General features: G+C 38.7%; 1 protein-coding gene across 2 annotated transcripts in view; it reads left to right on the top strand.

Moving 5' to 3' along the window:
• The window catches only part of LOC144222811 (cyclic AMP-dependent transcription factor ATF-7), an 82279-nt gene that overhangs the window by 18003 nt on the left and 44530 nt on the right, over positions 1 to 19746 (top strand). For both annotated transcript variants that reach the window (XM_077753498.1, XM_077753499.1), the window contains exon 2: positions 1313 to 1381. In XM_077753498.1, coding sequence (XP_077609624.1) covers positions 1334 to 1381 — 48 coding nt within the window. In that variant the 5' untranslated portion in view covers positions 1313 to 1333. The remainder of the gene's footprint in view (positions 1 to 1312; positions 1382 to 19746) is intronic.

Raw genomic sequence — 19746 nt, 5'->3', positions numbered from 1 at the left:
GTGAGGTTAACTCTGACCTTTGGTTTATCTCCAAGATAAAAATTTGAATTTGGTTACAGTTCGGATGTTGTTTCTAGGCATATTCAAATTATAGGTCTTCCTCTTTCATCTTCCCTTGTTAATGTTCTTTTATACACCTTTCTTTCCTGTAGGAGGATGTTCAAAAATGTCCTTTAGGAGTTTATTCTTTGAAGACTATTTTTGTGCCCTTCCCCCACCCCTTCAAAACACTGCTTGTCTTTTCGGAATATTTTTCCTATGATTTGCAGTTCTCGTCCTGTCCATCTCCACCTCTGTTTTTATTCCTGGTTGGGAAAGAGAAATTTCCCCCAACACATTCAGATTAGAATTACTGTTCTTCGACAAAGAATGTCAATCAACATTTCAAGAGTTTAGCTTCAATAATTAAAAAACAACAATAGTGGAAGCCCTGTTAAATTCTTCAGAGAAATATAGAGGATGGATGGTGATGCCTTTTAGTGCCATTTCTTTTATCCCCTGCAGCAGCATACATCTGTTGGGTGCAACAGAGCAGCCCAAGAACTCTGGCCGAGAGCAGCAGAAACAGCCGGAACATATTCACCCAGTAAACCCCCAAAGAGTCGACATTTGTTTTATTGCTGCTTTTAAAAACCTAGCCATAAATAGAATTAGAGGGGGAAGGGCACCGATATTTCTCCATTTGCCACAGACAGTTGGTTGGGGGAGAAGGAGGCTCCCAGTGGGGAGAGAAGGTTTTTATTTTTATTTTTTTATTAATGAAAATCATTTCCCGTGTAGCCCAATAGGATGGGTGCTTTGTTTTCTTTGGCAATAATCTGGGATAAACGGCCCTTGCCAACAGTCTCGTAGTTTATACACCAGGGAGCCAGATTATAGCCCTGTAAAATGGAGCACCCCTCCTATAATCCCTTAATTAATTAAATGACAAATTTTGGTCTTCTCTAGTTCAGAAATATGGCTTCTGCATCGAATGTTCTGTGGATTTATTGACATAGGGAACCGCACTGGTTGTAATTCAGTAGACTAGAGGAGTGTGTTATATACTGTAGCAGAAAGAGGGGAAAAACTAGTAAAACGTCTGAAATTCCTTGACTATTGAGGTCTACATTTTTCTAATTAAAAGTTTCAGTTGGGGCGCGGTAGATCATATGCCACCTGTCTAATGGGTCTCCCCAAAGTAGCCTGTGTTTATAGCTTTGATAGACAGCATTCTTGGAACACCTGTTTCTAGGCTTGATATTTTTGAAGCACTTTTTTTTAACTCCAGCGTATTTAACATAACTTTTCCCCCCTGCCTCCCCCTCCTCAGCTCCGCTCTGCTATATGAAATATGGGAGACGACAGACCGTTTGTGTGCAATGCCCCGGGCTGTGGACAGGTACGTTTACAATATACTTTATTGTGAATGTCTCGTTGTGAATCAAAGTGGCTGTTTTATCACTAAGGCAAAGAGTTTAAAGCCGGTATTTTACGTGATCACTGGAGGTAATCAGATCAGAGGATTTGCAGTGTGTAAATCCATGTTATGAGGAAGTGTAGGCACTCTGCCGTAATGAAATCTGCCTTGCTCTCTTTCATATTGTTATTCTACTGGTGTTTGTTTCCCGACACACAGTGTTGAGGAATACATGTTGCTCTCTCTTCCTTTATAAAGCTATCCATCTAAATACAAAACAAGTTTAGAAATATCTTTGCCTCAGCCTTCAATGGATATAAAAGTCTCCTTAACATATTTAGAATAGGCAGTGGAGAATGTTACCCGTTCATCGTGAAACGTAATTTGCTGGAGTCTGTTGGATTTTTTAAATAAGAAAAAAAAAAGTTTCTTTTGACTGTTGATCCAGAAAATCATTGCTGGTAGCTAAGGCAGATATCTGTCTATGCAGGAAAGGCAAATCCGGTGTAGAACCTGAGATCTCACGGCGTTATATAAACTACGAGATTTTTCAGCCATTTTCCGTCTGTTACGCCATGAAATGCCTTGTTCTGTGTGTCAGCTGCCATGTTATTATTTGCATATGTGTACATTTTGTGTCAGATATTTTTCATTATATGCTTTTTTTAATAAAGTAATTTTGTTGAAGTTGCTTTTTTTTTTCCTCCCCATTTTGCACCTTCTTAATAACTCTTCTTCCTAGACCCTTCCCTATCCTGCCATGTTCCACAAAGGATGAAGAAAGTAATACAAAGAAAGTTTTATCTGCCTTTATGAATTGATTTTATGAAACCCGAAGGGTTGAATTTCTGTTCAGTTAGGAATATGCCATGTGACTGCCCAGTGACACTTACTGGTGGTATGTGAGATTGCAGACTAGTTCTATTAAACATTGTAAATGCCTAGACAAAAAGGAGAGAGTTAAGTTCCGGAGATTCCTAGGAATTGGAATTTGAGAGGTGAATGGGATGGGGGTGGTGACAAGGAATGGGCAGAAGGGTGATTCCATATTCCAGTAAATACTGAAAATTTCCGAGAAGACTAAAAAAGCCATCATATTCTGAAGTATTCAGCATCATAGGGTATATTTCCTTCCTTGTCAGAGTTTTCAACTTTGTGGTTGACTGGATGTTTCTCCCCATGTGATTTATGTTTTATTCTTTTACAATAGAAGCCACCTGAGAAATTAGGGTAAATTTGTTTCACTTTTCAGACAGCTGTGTTAGAATATATGTATATCTTAACTTGATCCCTTCAAATTTTTGGGTGTGTATGTGTTGATAACAGTAGTTACTGTGATTTCCCTAATTGATACCTGGCACCCTTTTCACTTACCTTGCTTTAAAAATATGCATTTTTGGTGAAAAGATTTATTTTTCTCATACTTACATTTATTTTTCTTCATTTATGGTTTAAGCTACTCAGTGCCCCTATTATATGTTGTATGCTGAAAACTACCTGGACAAAGACTTAAAGAAATTAAAATGGAAAATCATCTCGAGCTCTCTGAAGAAAGAAGGTTTAAATAGGTTTCTTTTTATTTTATTTTATTTTATTTTATTTTATTTTATTTTTAAATAGGTTTCTTTAGACTGTCTATCAGAAAAGAGTAGTTTTCACTGAAATTTGTGAGGTCCTAAAGGGTTTTGTGTTTGTCTCTTTTTGTTTTGCACTTTTTGGGCTAGAGATAGTAAAAACAGTAGGACTTTTTACTTCGGTTCCGTTTGTATTGTTGAGTACAGTTTATTGTAAGCCTTTTCCTTCCCCTATTCTTCCTCATTTCTGAACTGTCTGCTGGTATTTTGGTTGTTAGGACTCATTATAGCCTCTAGTATAAGTCCCGAAGGGTTTTTTCCCCTTCAGTGAACATGGTACTCAGGGAGATGAGTATCTTCTTTTGGATTCGAGTTACTTGTTTCATAGAAAAGGATAGAAAACTACGGCTTAAGTCTTTGAAGGTAATGTGATTCATCCTTTTACCTCCTTTGCATGTCAGAACTTTATGATCAAGTAAAATTGTAGTTCTTTAGTTATATTTAGTCTTCTTCCAAGTTTCTCCCAATATCTAAGTAAAATTTAACTCTAGAGTAGGATATCTGCAAGACTTACTTTACTATGGTTGCTTTCTATTATATGAAATAGTGGAAATCTGGCAGGGAAGATAAATTTGGAAAAGCAAACTACCCTTGGCCTGTTATCCAACTTCCTTATATCCCTTAAAAATGGTTTCATCTTGGAGCCACTTTGAGGCCTTCAAGCTATTTATAATCCACTGTCATTGATTCAATTTTTTAATTCCAGAAATGGTAGAATAATAATTAAAAAAGACTACATAAATTCCAGGATTGGCAATAAGGACCATGATAATTTTTACAAGACATGGTTTAGAACTAACTCCCATAGAAGCCTCAAAAATCAGTGGCTTCTACCACTTAGAGGAAGAAGGAATGAAAGCAAATTATAATTCAAGAGACCAATCCTTAAAAAACCAACCAGCAGACAAGAGCTATGTGAATCTTGCATGATTTCAGTATCTGTTCTCTGCCCGAACTTTACCCGATGTACCCTAAACTCAGAAATCATCTTATGCCTTAATGTTAAGGGAAGGTGAAAGGAAAATTCACCTAAAATAGACTAGTGGATTATGCTCTCCACCATATAATCAAAACCACCGGGCTTTCAATGGATACGTAAACATGTTTTGGTTGCTAGGTCTTTAATGGCTGTTATTTTTGGATTCTGTTCATGATCCACTTCCCAACAGTAAGTCTGATGTGACACAGCTGAATTCTAAATATGCTGCATGTACTTTTTAAAAAAAAACATGGCTGCTGAAGGTTGTGTTCTCTGCATTCTTATCTGAAAAGACAGATGATAGGGTGTTTTGAGCCCTCTCATCCCTTTACTCCTGTTGAGACCATGTTTCTCTCGAGGCCTCATCACTCTCATGAAGAGGAACTTAGGGAAACCAATATTCTTGCTAATACCTCTCTATGGAATATGGTAGCAGGAGTAGTTAATAGAGCTGCCTCCAGAGAATGGGCTAGTGTTGTTAAGGCAACAGTACCCCAGATACCCTGTTAAAGGGTTGGTTGAATTTGAGTGGTTTGGGTTTTTGAAATGTTTATAAGATAGCATCTCATTAAAACCATTGTGACTATAAGATGGCTTTGCTTCTGTGTTACTAAAATAATAGAAGTTAGGTTTGGTGCTGAATTTATGTAGTCTTTTAAGTTCTTTTTTAAAAATTTGTTTTTAATATTTATTCATTTTAGAGAGAGAGAAAAACTGTATGAGTGGGGGAGGGGCAGAGAGAGAGAGAGAGAGAGAGAGAGAGAGATACAGAGCTCAAAGCAGGCTCTAGGGTCTGAGCTGTCAGCACAGAGCCTGATGCTGGGCTCAAACTCACAGACTGAGAGATCATGACCTGAGCCACTCAGGTGCCTCAGTCTTCTAAGTTTTTGAGGCTTTGGGAGACAATTTATTTAAAGGTAGATTGCAAAACTGTTCTATTGTATGTGCAAGCAGGAACAATTGCAGTTGACCCTTGAACAATGCAGGGGTTAGGAGCACCCACAGGACGTTGAAAACCTGCACAGAACTTTTGACCCCCCAAAAAAACTTAACTACTTATAGCTTTCTATTGACGTAAAGCCTTACTGATAACATAAATGGTTGATTAACTCGTAGTTTGTATGTTATATGTACTATATACTGTATTTGCACAATGGAGTAAGCAGAGAAAAGAAAATGTTATTAGGGAAATCGTAAGGAAGAAAGAATTTACAGTACTGTACTATATGTATCAAGCAGACCTGCCCAGTTCACACCCGTGTTAAAGGGTCAGCTGTACTAGGTTTTTGACAGTAATCTTGAATTTGTAAATGCAGTTAGATAAGTTATCTTTTAGATGCTTTTTGACAGGTTTTTATTACTAGGAGTCAACAAATACCATATTCCTATACCTCCCTCTCTGGAACTTGACACTGTTTTGCAGTACAAATTATGCAGATTGAAGTAGTCCTTCTGGTTACCATAACCAAGCCTTTGAGCAGAAGCTGATCATATAAGCTTATTACTTATAATGTCTATTTCCTTAAGAATAGGAACACATTTCCTCTGAGGAGATACTTCCAATGGACAGTATCATCCCATTATTAGTCACTGAGAAAGATTTCTGTCATTATCAACTGTCCTTTTAAGGAAAAATCTTTTGATTGTTTCTCTGTCCAGTGTGACCTGAGAGGCTGTTATTTTTTTCCCCTAAGGGTGTCTACTACCAGATCTTTTCTTCTCCTGGAGGACATTTAGGTACAGATTGAGGCTCTGTTCATATCTAACTGAGACCTGAAACACATAACTAGCTCGAAGACCTCCAGGGCCTGCTTTCCCTTTCTAAGGCCAAGAATAGCAGTAGAGCCCTAGTTGTGGTGGGATTGAGGGCAGCTTCATGTACCTCCTTATCTTGTCATATAATAGGAATAATGTTTATGGTGCTGTAGTCCTGGCTTCACTTGGCATTTAACCAACCTCCAATGCTGTTTATTGCTTCGTATCCTGTGCCTCCATGAACATTATCCCTTAAATCTCTATTGCTTTGTAATATATGAGGCAACAAATAGCTTGTATGATTGATTAAATGTTGGCATACTACAAAGGTATATGTTTTATTGCCTATGTAACACAAATCTATAGAGACTTTTTCTGTTATCCCAGCCCTCCCTTTAAATGGGCCATACTGGTACTGTGGGACTCTGGATTTTTAATTCTATCCTTTTGGCATGTTTTCCTGTTAACCTAGCATTAACACAAAAGAAAAAAAGGAAAATGGGTTGGTGCTGATTACTAATTCTTTGTGTTAGGGGAGCATCTTGAATTAGAGAATCACAAGGGAAGAAATGGCTCTGGTAGGTAAATGCCATTTATGGTGGTACGTAGCATATTTACATGCTTCGACAGGTGAGGGCAATTTCGGGCAAACAAATAAGCCTTTCTTCCTCACCCCCTGCCAAGAGTTTAAAAAAAATTCAAATTTTTATTTAATAATTCATATTTCATTCAATAATTCATCCAGTTCCCATCTGGTAAGAGTGCCTGCATGCTGTCAGGCAGCTGAAAATACACTGCATTATACACAATTAGGCCAAATGCTAACCTTGTTTTTTGTAATAATATGTTGATTTTGCAATAACTTTCAGTCCACTCTGATTATGCTGCAGTTTTATGTCGCCTTGTGATGGAAGTAGATCACTGTTTTGCATCGTGTAGACAAAACTGGGACTGAGATTTTTAAACTGTAAATGTATTAAAAGCAAGGAATTAAACCCGTTTTTAACGTCAGATCTGGCATTCTTGACACTTGCCCTTAGAAACATGTGGTTGATTATTTTAGTTTTCTGTATTACAGTAATTGTTATGTTGCTAAGAACACAGTAGATTAAAAGCATCCCTGCTCCAGTCTGCTGGGGAGTTGGGGGCAGGGCAGGGGTGGGGGGAGAGGCTGTATGAACCTAATTAGAACTCTACCCAGGAAATTAAGATGAAATTTTTCAGTTATTCACTCTTGTTTTCCTTGGGTATGACTTAATATTTGGAATGGGAGCCCAGAAACTGTTCTCACAGCATTCCTGGTAGAAAAAAATAAAATCCAGTATCTTTGTATCTCAGTTCTTCCTAAATCAGGAGAGAGGCTGTTTGCTAGTCCCTTCTTTCACAAACTGCCTTCTGTCTCTGGGAGCCTGTCCTTCGTTAGTCCCTTTTTTGCCACTCCTGCAAAACCATATATAGCTAGGTTGTTAACTTACAAGATATTGTCATCATCGTATAGAATTCATCATTCCTTTATCAAATACTCTTCCAGCTAATGCGGCAGATTGAAGAACAGCCAGTGTGTTCCCTCTTTCTGGTTAGCGTGTTTCTTTAATGCAGATTGACTTGCTCAGCAGTCGCATTTTGTCTGAAGCCCTTGTTAGGGCCTACTCTGTATGTGGATTCATAACACATCTGTGTGTACATCTACAGTGCTGTATAAATAATAATAAGTAATCACCAGATGGCCTATAACTGCTCCTCTGGACCCGCTGGGTCTCTTGAAGCTGTTAGTAAAGTCTTCTGGCGTTTTGCTGGGGAAAACTTGTCATAGATTTATTTCTAAAAAAATTCAAACTCACAACTGGGTGTTTAGGACTAGATATTGCTGTCTGTGTTGTAAATATTTAACAGGCTTTGTACAATGACAAGTAAAAGCGCCATTACTAACCACACACGGTGGCTGTGGAGCTCTTCTTCCCTCCCAGCCATTTAGAAAGGAAACGAAATGCCGATAAATTGTGCATTATGAACAAGGTGCAAGAGATGCTCTCTGGAAGCTCTTTCATAGGAGAGGAAAGAGAACCTCAGTGTTCTGCTCAAAGGATGGAACCGGACAAACTTAAGCTTTTTAACCATATGCCAGCGACTTCTATTAAAACACAATGTCCTTTTTAAATGGGACTTACAGTACAAGAGAAGCCCCTTCATGTGGAGTTAGGGAAGAGCCAAGTCTTGATCTTAATTGAGTCTTTATAACCAAACTATAAACCCCTTTGAAAGGGTTACAGTTGCAAGTGTTAGTAAACACTTAGCTAAATTTATATCTAAAAATGTAAGATATTTATTGTTTTCCAGTATTATCTATAAAGCAGAATGCCTCTGTTTTTGTCCTTTTTTCATTTGTTTTTGTCAAAAGGGTTATATATTTTGTTTTGGGGGGAAAAAGGCTTATTCTGATTTTCTGCTTGTAAATTTCTGCACTATATTTTGCTTTTACTATTACCCTTGCTCCAGGACCTATTTCAGGGTACTTGCTCAGCACAGCAATGCATATTTAAAAAAAATCAAAATAGAACTGATTATCTCTAAATTTTAATGTTTTAAAATCTTTATCATAAGATAAAAAAAGGTTCAAAGAGAAATTGCTTATCTTAACTCTCAAGCCTAGTTTTCTTTTGTCTGTTGAGGGCTGAATCTATTTAAGTATAGAGGGACTGTCCTGGAAATCATACATAACACATGGCTGTTACTTTCGACTTAGGATACATAGAGAGCTTTTCTCTCTTAAAATCTCATCTTGAAGAAGTGACATACAAATCGTGAGGGAGAAATGCTGCTATTAATAGTTTATTGTAGATAGATTTTGCTTTTTAAATCCCTCAAAAAATTATCAGGCTAAGGATAAAATTTCAAGGAGGAAAACATTGTGGAGAAAAGATGGAAGCTTTGGGATTTATCTCTTTGTTACAGTGCCTTTGTTACTTTGAAATTTCTTTGTGCAGCGAAATAAGAATCTGGCCTCTTTGCAATTGTCATGTGAAAGTACAGAGAGAATGAGAATGAATTTTTGAAATTAGCCCATTCCCAGTCCGGCACACCGTATGCATCTGTGTGGCTGCTGACCCTGCCGGCAGATTGAAGAGCTGAACCAACTTCTGCTCTAAAGACTAAAATTGCCAGCGATCATTCCACCTTTTAAATCTTGTTGTTCACATCGATGATGTCACATTTTGAGCAAACATAGTTCTGTCTTTAGATCCCAGGTGGAATCTGCAATTCCCTGTGTGGAAGGAAAGAGTTCTTCCTTTTTGCCTTTGAAAAACTTGAGTAACTCTGCAGGGAAAGTCAGCAGAATAAATCTGCAGCCTTGCCCTGTCCTTTGAGTCATTGTAGAAAGCTGAGTACTCTACTCTGTTCGGCATTCAGCAGATTGGCTGTCAGAGTTGCAGCTCAGCTTATCAAAGACATAGTCTCTCCCCATTTATGTTACTCCGGAGAGAATCATCCAGTGGCAAAAGGAACGCCTCCTTTCTCCTCCCAGGGGTCATATCTTCTTCGGATGCTGGGCAATTATCCCTTGATTTTCCTGAAAAAATACCTCAATTTACCATAAAGATTGGCACAAGCACAGGTTGCAGACTTGGTTACAATGACAGCTCTGATAGCCACAGGGAGAGGCATCAGGGTGACACTTTGAGTATGCCAGAGGCTTCATGGTGGTGATTTTTCTGCCGAGTATCTCAGTACCCCTTATAAACTTGGTTTCTCTTCTCTTTCTCTGAGGGAGAAAACATTTGCTTTAGTTTTTTGCATACCAGTCACTAAAAGTGATGTGAGAGTTGTCTCTCTCTCCTTCCCTCACTTCCTCAAGCCTCTTTCCTTGTCTTCAGTTATCATCCTGTTTATTTTGAGATCATGCCCTATAGTCTCATTTTTTACTTTTTGCCGCCTTCTTATATAGCTTATCTTGGCTCTTACTAGTCATTGTACCTGGCGGGGACTATTAAACAGTGCTTCCTCTAATTAAAAACAAAACAAAACAAAACAAAACAAAAAAAAACAGACTTTATTCTTTAGATCAGTTTTATATTTACAAAAAATCGAGTGTAAAGTATTGGAGTTCTTTGCTACCATATCTTGTATTAGTGTGGTACATGTGTTACAACTGATAAGCCAATGTCGATACATTAATATTAACTAACGTCTGTAATCTACATTAGAGTTCAATCTTTGTGTTGTACATTCTACGGGTTCTGACAATTGTATAATAATATGTACTCACCATTACAGTATCATACAGAATAGTTTCATTGTCCTAAAAAAATTCCATGTTCTATCTATTCATCCCTCCCGTTCCTACCCCCAACCCTTGGTAACTACTGATCTTTTACTGTCTCCATAGCTTTGCCTTTTCCAGAATGTCCTATAATTAGAATCATGCAGTCTTCTAATTCTTTTAAAGTTGTGAGCAGATAGGGGTGCCTGGCCAGCTCAATTGGTGGAGCGTGTGACTCTTGATATTGGGGTTATAAGCTCAAGACCTACATTGGGTGTAAAGATTACTTAAAAAAAAAAATCTTAAAAAAAAAAAAGTTGTGAGTAGATAACCCTACAATTAAGAATAGCTGGAGAAAGGAGGAGAGAAAATTAAACATTTGAGGTCACAGCTCCAAGGTCCCTCTAAAAGTCCCAAGAATCTCTCCCAGAAGATTAAAGTGGCAGCCTTTCTTCTCTACTGGGAGTCTCTCTGATGTTAAAAGATTTGGCTTGGTTAGTGACTGTTTTACTGGTTCTAGGTGTTGGGAGCAAAAAAGGATAGGATGAACATCGAATAGGCTGTAATTATCTGGGGAATCACGGTATTAGGTCTGAGCAAAGCAAGAGGACGTAAAGCCCAGAATCCCTTTTCCTTTGATGAGGTTGAGGACAATAAAGTCTCCTTTCCGTTCCTCCCATGGGCAGCCTTATATGTGATTAAAGAAAATCAGTGCAATTTAAAGGTAAATAAGAAAGATTCCCTGTCTAAAAGTAATCCTTAAAGATTCATAACTAATAAGTTACTAGAAAAGTAAATAGGGAGCTGTTATTTACACTTAGTATAAATCAGTTTAATCATAGATGTAGTATTGGCTACATAAAGGAGTAGAAATTTTTATTTGGGTTAAGGGATAGTAGATGAGGACTGGCTTAGGTGGAATGGTTTTGGAGCAAAGGAGACATGGCAACTTTTGAGGATGTCAGAGATAAACAGATTTACTTCTTAGTTTTGCTTTGGGCTATTTCAGCTTCCTTCTACTAGAAGATAGTTGAGAAGTATAAATCTTAAGAAGGACCCTAATAAACACTAGAAGCAACTTAATTAAATCTCTTTGGATAGAAAGAGAGACATTTCCTCCTTTCCCTGTTCTGGAAAATTTATATTGATAAAATATGGGGGAAGGAGAGTGACCTGATTTCTCTAGTTCTAAGATTCAAGTTTCCTATCTACTTAGAATTCTAATTTCCTGGTATTGGGTAAGATCTCTTTTCATAGAGACAGTGACTCTACTCCTTCTAGATTTGGCTTCACATGAGAATCTTCCAGTCTTGGCCTCAGTGTTAAGTTACTTGTTGAACTGAACTGACTCTGGTAAAATGAACGTTAGCTTAGGGAAGGCTCTATAACATGATGTTGGGGATTAATATCAGTTAGTGCAGACCAACAGATATATGTATATACACATACACATAGAATTTAGAGGACATATTGTGTCTGTGTAATATGGAAAATTATATTCCACCCAAGGATCCTGTGGGGGGCCTGGGAGAGGACAAAACACAAAGAAAATTGTTTAACTTTATCAATGTAATAATAATAACAGCAATAGCAGTATACAACAGCTAACTGAGCTCTATGTACTGTGCAAAAGTGCTTTTATAGATACTATTTAGTCCTAGAGATCTCCTGAAGGAGGATATAGTATTATCCCTATTGTACAGACGAGAAAACTAAGGCTTAGAGAGACTGAATAACTTGTACGAGGTCACATGATATTTTGTGATGGAGCTATAATACAAACCCAGATAGATTCCAAACTGGCACTCTTTAACTGCTAGGCTAAATTGGCTTCTTCTTATTCTCCTTGTGCATGTAAATATACCCATCTAGCAAAGGAAAAAAGAGAGAGAGTGAATAAGTAGTAGTTGTTTGGCAAATGGTCCCAGTGCAATCAGTTAAGTAAGTCCTGGCGACAGGGTATTACTGATGTAGGCATTTGGCTGCTCTGCCAGAGAGAGCTGGATCTACAACTGTACCACAAGATAAGACTTCTTACTCAGATGAAGAGGCCTCTCTGCAGCTGCATGAGCCTTAATCTGTAATGGTTTTTTATTTGCCTGGGTATGCTGCTGAGATGTGACGAACTCTCTGTGAGGTAAACAACCACTGTTTTGTAGCAGGGACATGATTTTAAGATGAGAAAGAAAACAGATTCTTGACCAGCCAGAAAGGTAGACAGAACTGGAACACTGGGACCTCAAAATCACAGCTTCAGGATCATCCACTGATAGGCCCTAAAGAAGCAGTGTGGTGTCGTCTTTGTGAATTCTCTATCGGCTCACTTCCTGATTCATACGCCCTCCTTCCCATTCTTAGTTTTATGCCTGTAAGCTCCCCAATGCAAATGATGCTATCTGGGTATCTTGCTTTGTGTAGTGTCTTGTAATAGTGGGGCTTTGGTTACAGTGGCTGCCATACTGATTGATGACAAGAGTTAATGTGACTAAGGTGGAATTAGGGTATGGTTAGAAGTTTGTTAACGGTGCATTGAGATGTGTTTTCTGCCAGGTGATGGCCAGCTTGTTTCTTCTCTGAAGTTTTGGGCATATAACTGCATGGAGGGTCTTAACCTATTGAGTAAAAAAATTCTTCTCTCCTCGGATCTTACATCCTCCTCTTCTTTGATTTCATAGCACTTCCGTATGTCTGGTCTTTCCTTTTGCATTGTGGTGTGTTGACACGGGGTATCTCATTTGTCAATGGAAGTGAAAATCTGTGGCCATAAAGATGTATGGAAATACGTGAAATAATTTGTGATAAAAATAAGTGGAAGTATACATAAAGGATTGAAAAAGATTGGAGAGTCTCATGGTTGATATTTATATTACAAGGATTCTTTGTATGTTTTGTCTGAATGTCTTTATGTTTTACTGGAAAGTTGCTTAAAATATACATTTTCCTTCTTGATTCTGATAATGATTCATTGTATAACTGCGGACTGTGTGAAACTCTGTGTTCAACTGCAGGAACTATCTGACTGAAGTCTTGTCTTTTCTACCTCTGCCCAAGAAGTCAAATTCTTGGCTTCAGAGCTGAGAATGCCTTATTGGGCAAGGTCACAGACTACTAAAATGATCACTCTAGGGATCAGAGATCTCATTTGTTTATCTTCCTGGGTGCCTCTGACAGGCCAGTTAGTTGTGTGTATGCATGCAGTTCTGTGTGCGTGTGTGTGTGTGTGTGTGTGTGTGTGTGTGTGTGTGTCTCTATGTCCTGTGTGGAGTTCCTGTAAAACTGTAATTGCAGAGAAAAGGTGATTCAAAGCAGTAGCCTATCAGAGATTAGAAGCTTGACTCCTAACAGGTTATCAGACAGACAGTGGCAGCTTAATAGGATGGATGATTTTTTTTAAAGGCCTGCATTTTATACTAAGCCTCAATTACTTTGTTTTTGTGTCTGTTCTCAAGACCATTGACTGGGGAAAAGAAACCAAATTCCTTTACCGGCATTAGTTACTCGAATCAAGTAAAAAGAGTTGTAAAAGATCTTGGTTGTGGTATATAAGGTGGTGTTTGCTCTGTAATACCAGAGTGAGCAGATAGTATTAGAGACATTTGTCACTTAAGTAAGCATCATTTTTTTTTTTTTTAAATGTTTTATTTATTTTTGAGAGAGAGCTAGAGACAGCATGAGCAGGGGAGGGTCAGCGAGAGAGGGAGACACAGAATCCGAAGCAGGCTCCAGGCTCTGAGCTAGCTGTCAGCACAGAGCCAGGTGCGGGGCTCGAACCCACAAACTGTGAGATCATGACCTGAGCCGAAGTCGGACGCTCAACCGACTGAGCCACCCAGGCGCCCCAAGTAAGCATCATTTTTTTGTACACAGTGACAATCTGTGTGTATTAATTTTTTACACTGTATGATGTTCATGACTTCAGATATTTGCCGTTTTATTTCAGTTTTAGATATTTCTTAGGACCAAGGAAGAAACCGTAGTCTACTTAGGCTGTATTGGGAGGGGACAATAAAAGTAGTTACTCAAAAATTTTCAGGGGTCTGTGGGGTGTGTGGGTGGCCCGGTCATTTAAGCATCTGACTTTGACTCAGGACATGATCTCACAGTTTGTGGGTTCGAGCCCTGTGTCGGGCTCTGTGCTGATAGCCTGGAGCCTGCTTTGAATTCTGTGTCTCCTGTTCTCTCTGCCCCTTCCTCACACGTGCTGTGTGTGTGTGTGTGTGTGTGTGTGTCTCTCTCTCTCAAAAATAAATAAAAATCATTTAAAAATTTAAAGTAAATACAAATTTCAGAGGTCTAGGTGTCTGTTTTATAAGGCACCGTATTAGATTCAACAATTTAGCTATTCCCTCTTCAGCCTTTCCTTTTCTTTCCTTCTGATTTTTACCTAGAAAAATGCAAATGTGGAGACTTTATTTGAGCATTCTTTTACTTTATATGCATTTGAAACTACAGCCAGACAGCCTCCTTATGGAGGCTTGTACTTTCAGTTCTGCACATGTGACCGCTCAGAGGAGAGAGTGTAGTGTGCGCATATGCAGCGGCTCTTGGCAGAGCAGTGGTTAAAGGTTTGAACATATTCCTTGTTGGCTATTTTCTTAGTCCTAAGGGAGGCATTTTGCTCCTCCATAGACAGTAATCAGCTTGTCAGAGTCGAATGGCTTTTTGTTTTTTCTTTATCTAGTAAAATGCAGTGGGCTAAGCCTTTTCTGGGAAGCAATTTCTTCCTCCACCGCATGAACAGAAGGCCGTGGATGCTGTCTCTGAAACAAAGGGGAAGTGGTGATAGAGAAATCAGCGGCCAGGGCATAATTGGATTGGAGCTCTGTCAAAGAGACAACAGTCCCTGCTTGGAGGCTGGACTTTGTGCTATGCTGTGCTTTTCCCTTTTAACATTAGAATAATCAGCAATGAGTACTTCAGGCTTAATTTTTCAGGCTCTTTCCTGAGCACTCTGAGAAGAAGCATGCTTCAAGTTGTTTACTTTTCCTTCCTAGTTTTCAGCTTTTCTAAGGCTTAGTTTTATCTCATTAAAAAATATCTTTTTGAGAGAGAAAGCATGTGCACATAGGAGGGGCAGAGAGAGAATCCCAAGCAGGCTCTGCCCTGTCAGCTCAGAGCCCGATGTGGGGCTCAGTCTCATGAACTGTGAGGTCATGACCTAAGCTAAAATCAGGAGTCAGACACTTAATTGACTGAGCGTCTCAGGTACCCCGAAGGCCTTATTTTTTTAGAGCTGTTGTAGGTTCACAACAAAATTGAGAGGAAAGTACAGAGATTTCCCCATTTACTCCCTGCTCCCACAGCATCCCTCCGCTGAGTGGTACATTTGCTACAACTGATGAATCCTGATGTCTCATCGTCACGCAGAGTCCATAGTTTCCTTCAGGATTCCCTCGTGGTATTTTACCTTGGACAGGTTTGGACAAAGGTACAATGACATGTATCCGTCGTTCTGTTATCATAGAGTATTTTCACTACCCTAAAAATCGTCTATGATACTCTTCCCCTGTGCCCCACACTGATCATTTTACTATCCTTACCATTTTGCCTTTTTCAGAAGGACATTGGTTGGAATCATGCAGTATGTACCCTTTTCAAATTGGCATCTTTTATCTAATATGCATTAGTAATGTGCATTTAAGGTTCCTTCATGTCTTGTCTTGTCTTGATACCTCATTCATTTTTGGTACTGAATAATATTCTGTTGTCTAGACATACCACAGTTTGTTTATCCATTTACCTACTGAAAGAGAGCTTGGTTGCTTCCAGGTTTTGGCAATTATGAGTAAAACTGCTAAACATTCATGTGCAGGTTTTTGTGTGGTTGTGAGTTTTCAGCTGCTTTGGATAAATATCAAAGAGCACAACTGCTCGATCATATGATAAGAGTATGTTTACTTTTGTAAGAAACAGCCAAACTATCTTCCAAACTGGCTGTACCATTTTGCATTCCTACCAGCAATGAATGAGAGAGTTCCTACTATTTCACACCCTCATCAGCATTCAATGTTGTCCAGTGATTTGGATTTTGGCCATTTGAATAGATAGGTAGTGGTATGTCATTGTTGTTTTAATTCGAATTTTACTGATGACATGTGATGTGAGGCGTCTTTTCATATGCTTATTTGTCATCTGCATATCTTCTTTGGTGGACTGTCAAAAGCTTTGGCCCATTTTTTAATTGGCTTTGTTTTCTTACTACTGAGTTTTCAGAGGGTTTTTCTTTGTATGTTTTGGATATATATTTTGCTTTACTAGATGTGTCTTTTGCAGATATTTTCTCCTATTCTGTGGCTTGCCTTTCATTCTCATGATATTGGCTTTCACAGAGCAGAAGTTTTTGATTTTTAAAAAATTTGTTAACCTTTATTTATTTTTTGAGAGACAAGAGTGTGAGTGGGAGAGAGACAGAGAGAAGGGAGTCACAGATTCCGAGGCAGACTCCACGCTCTGAGCTGTCAGCACAAAGCCCGATGGAGGGCTCGAACTCACGAACCATGAGATCATGACCTGAGCTGAAGTTGGATGCTTAACCAACTGAGCCACTCAGGCACCCCCAGAAGTTTTTAATTTTAACAAGTCCAGCTTATCAGTTATTTCTTTCATGAATTGTGTGCCTTTGGTATAATATCTGAAAAGTTTATTACCAAACCCATGATTACCTAGATTCCCTATGTTATCTTGGAGGAGTTTTATGGTTTTTTTTTTAAATGTCTGTCTGTTTGTTTGTTTATTAATGTTTACTTATTTTTGAGAGAGAGAGAACAGGGGAAGGGCAGAGAGAAAGGGAGACAGAGGATCTGAAGCAGGCTCTGCGCTAACAGAGAGCCTGATATGTAGCTCGAATTCATGAACTGTGAGATCATGACCTGAGCTGAAGTTGGACACTCAACCAACTGAGCCACTTAAGTGCCCCAGGAGTTTTATAGTTTTCGCCTTTTACATTTATGTCTATGATCCTTTTTTTTTTCTTTCATAGTTTATTGTCAAGTTGGTTTCCATATAACACCCAGTGCTCATCCCAACAAGTGTCCTCCTCCATGCCCATCACCCCCCTTCCCCTCTCCCTCACCCCTATCAGCCCTCAGTTTGTTCTCATTATTCAAGAGTCTCTCCCTCCCTCTCCCCAACTATTTTTCCCCTTCTCCTTTCCCATGGTCCTCTGTTAAGTTTCTCCTAATCCACCTGTAAGTGAAAACATATGGTATTTGTCTTTCTCTACCTGACTTATTTTGGTCAGCATAACACCCTCAAGTTCCATCCATGTTGCTACACATGGCCAGATTCATTCTTTCTCATTGCCATGTAGTATTCCATTGTATAGATAAACCACATCTTCTTGATCCATTCATCAGTTGATGGACATTTAGGCTCTTTCCAGGATTTGGCTATTGTTGCAAGTGCTGCTATGAACATTGGGGTACATGTGCCCCTATGCATCAGCACTCCTGTATCCCTTGGGTAAATTCCTAGCAGTGCTATTGCTGGGTCCTAGGGGAGTTCTATTGTTAATTTTTTGAGGAACCTCCACACTGTTTTCCATGGGGGCTGCACCAGTTTACATTCCCACCAGCAGTGTAGGAGGGTGCCCATTTCTCCACATCCTCGCCAGCATCTAGAGTCTCCTGATTTGTTCATTTTAGCCACTCTGACCAGCATGAGGCGGTATCTCAGTGTGGTTTTGATCTGCATTTCCCTGATGATGAGGGACGCTGAGCATAGTTTCTCTGTGATCCATTTTGAGTTAATTTTTGTGGAGACTGTAAGGTCTGTGTCTAGATTCTTTTTTTTTTTTTGGTAAATGAACATTCAGTTGTCTCCCCACCATTTGTTGAAAAGATTATCTTTACTCCATTGTATTGTCTTTGCTCCTTTGTTAAAGACCGGTTGACTATAGGTGGGTCTACTTCTGGGCTTTCTGTCTTGTTTCATTGATCTTTTTGTCTATTCTTTGACCAAGACTACGTTGTCTTGATTACTGTAGCTTTAGAGTATGTTTTGAAGTTGGGTAGTGTTAGTCCATCAACATTGTTCTCCTTCAATATTGTGTTGGCTATTCTGGGTCTTTGTCTCTCCATTTAAACTTTAGAATCAGTTTGTTGACATCCACAAAATAATTTGCTGAGATTTTGGTTTGTTGAGATTTTGATTTGTTGATTGATTTCTGCTCTAATTTTTATTACTCATTTTTTTCTGCTTTGGGTTCAATTTGCTCTTCATTTTTCATTTTTCTAAGGTGGAAGTTTAGATTATTGATTTTGGATTGCTCTTGTTTTCTAATATATCCATTCATGTTCTAAATTTCCCTATAAGTCCTGCTTTCATGCATCCCACAGATTTCAATAAGGTAAAGTTTTCATTCCATTTAGTTCAAAATATTTGAGAATTTCTCTAGAGATTTCTCTTCTTTGACCTATGTGTTATTTAGGGGCACCTGGCTGGTTTGATCGAAAGAGCATGTGAGTCTTGATCTCCGGGTTATGAGTTCGATCCCTGCATTGCATAAAGAGATTACTTACATAAATAAAACTTTAAAAAACATGTGTTATTTAATTCCAAATATTTGTGGACTTTTCACCTATCTTTTTGCTTTGCTTTTGATTTCTAGTTTGATTCCATTGTGGTCTGAGAAAAGAAATAGTAAGGTTGCTGTTCTTTTTTTTTTTTTTTTTTCCATGTTTACTTATTTATTTTGAGAGAGTAAGCATGAGTGGAGGAGGTGCAGACAGAGGGAGAGAGAGAGTCCCAAGCAGGCTCCATGCAGCCAGTGCAGAGCAGTGTGGAGCTCAGTCTCACAAACCATGAGATCAGGATCTGAGCCAAAATCAAGAGTCAGATGCTGAACTGACTGAGCCACCCAGGTGCCCCAGTTCTTTTAAAAATTTTAAGGTGTGTTATATGGCCCAGAATTTGCTCTTAGTGAATGTGCCTTCCATGTGAATTTGAGAAGAATGTGTAATCAGCTTTTCTTGGATGAAGTTTTCTATAGATGTCAGTTATATCTAGTCGATTGATGATTCTGTTGAATTCGTCTGTGTCCTTACTGATTTTCTGCCTGGTGGATTTGTGCATTTCTGATAGAGCAGTGTTAAAGTCTTCAACTGTAATAGTAGATTCACCTATTTCTCTTTCTCATCAGTTTTGGCCTCACATGTTTTGACACTCTTGTTGGGCGCATAGGTATTAAGGATTGTTTTATCTTGAGGTATTGACACCTTTATTATTGTGTAATGCCTCCCTTTATTCCTAATAATGTTCCTTGCTCTGAAGTTTTCTCTTCTTGAAATTAATGTTACAATGGGTATATCTTTCTCCATCCCTTTGCTCTTAGTGTCTTTATTTATTTATTTATTTATTTTTGTATGTCTTTATATTTAAAGTGGATTTCTTATAAACAACATAGTTGAGTCTTATCTTTGGATTCACTTTGACAGTCTCTTTTAATTTGTGTATTAGACCATTGACATTTAAAGTGATTATTGATATAGTTGGATTGATATCCACCATATTTGTTATGGTCATAGTTCAAGAGGCCAGAAGTCTGATGAAATCAAGCCTACAAGCAGAGTCATAATCCCTCTGGAGACACTTAGGAAAATCCTTTCCTTGCCTCTTCCAGCTTTTGGTGGCCACCAGCATTTTGGCCACATCACTCTAGTCTCTGCTTCTGTCTTCACATCACCTTCTCCTCTTTGTGTGTGTCTCCCTTTGCCTCACTCTT

The sequence above is a fragment of the Crocuta crocuta genome, unplaced genomic scaffold (genome assembly GCF_008692635.1).
Source record: "Crocuta crocuta isolate KB4526 unplaced genomic scaffold, BGI_CrCroc_1.0 scaffold30, whole genome shotgun sequence".
NCBI lineage: Eukaryota > Metazoa > Chordata > Mammalia > Carnivora > Hyaenidae > Crocuta > Crocuta crocuta.
Note: the sequence above shows the minus strand (reverse complement) of the source record. Positions and strands in the feature narration are given on the sequence as shown.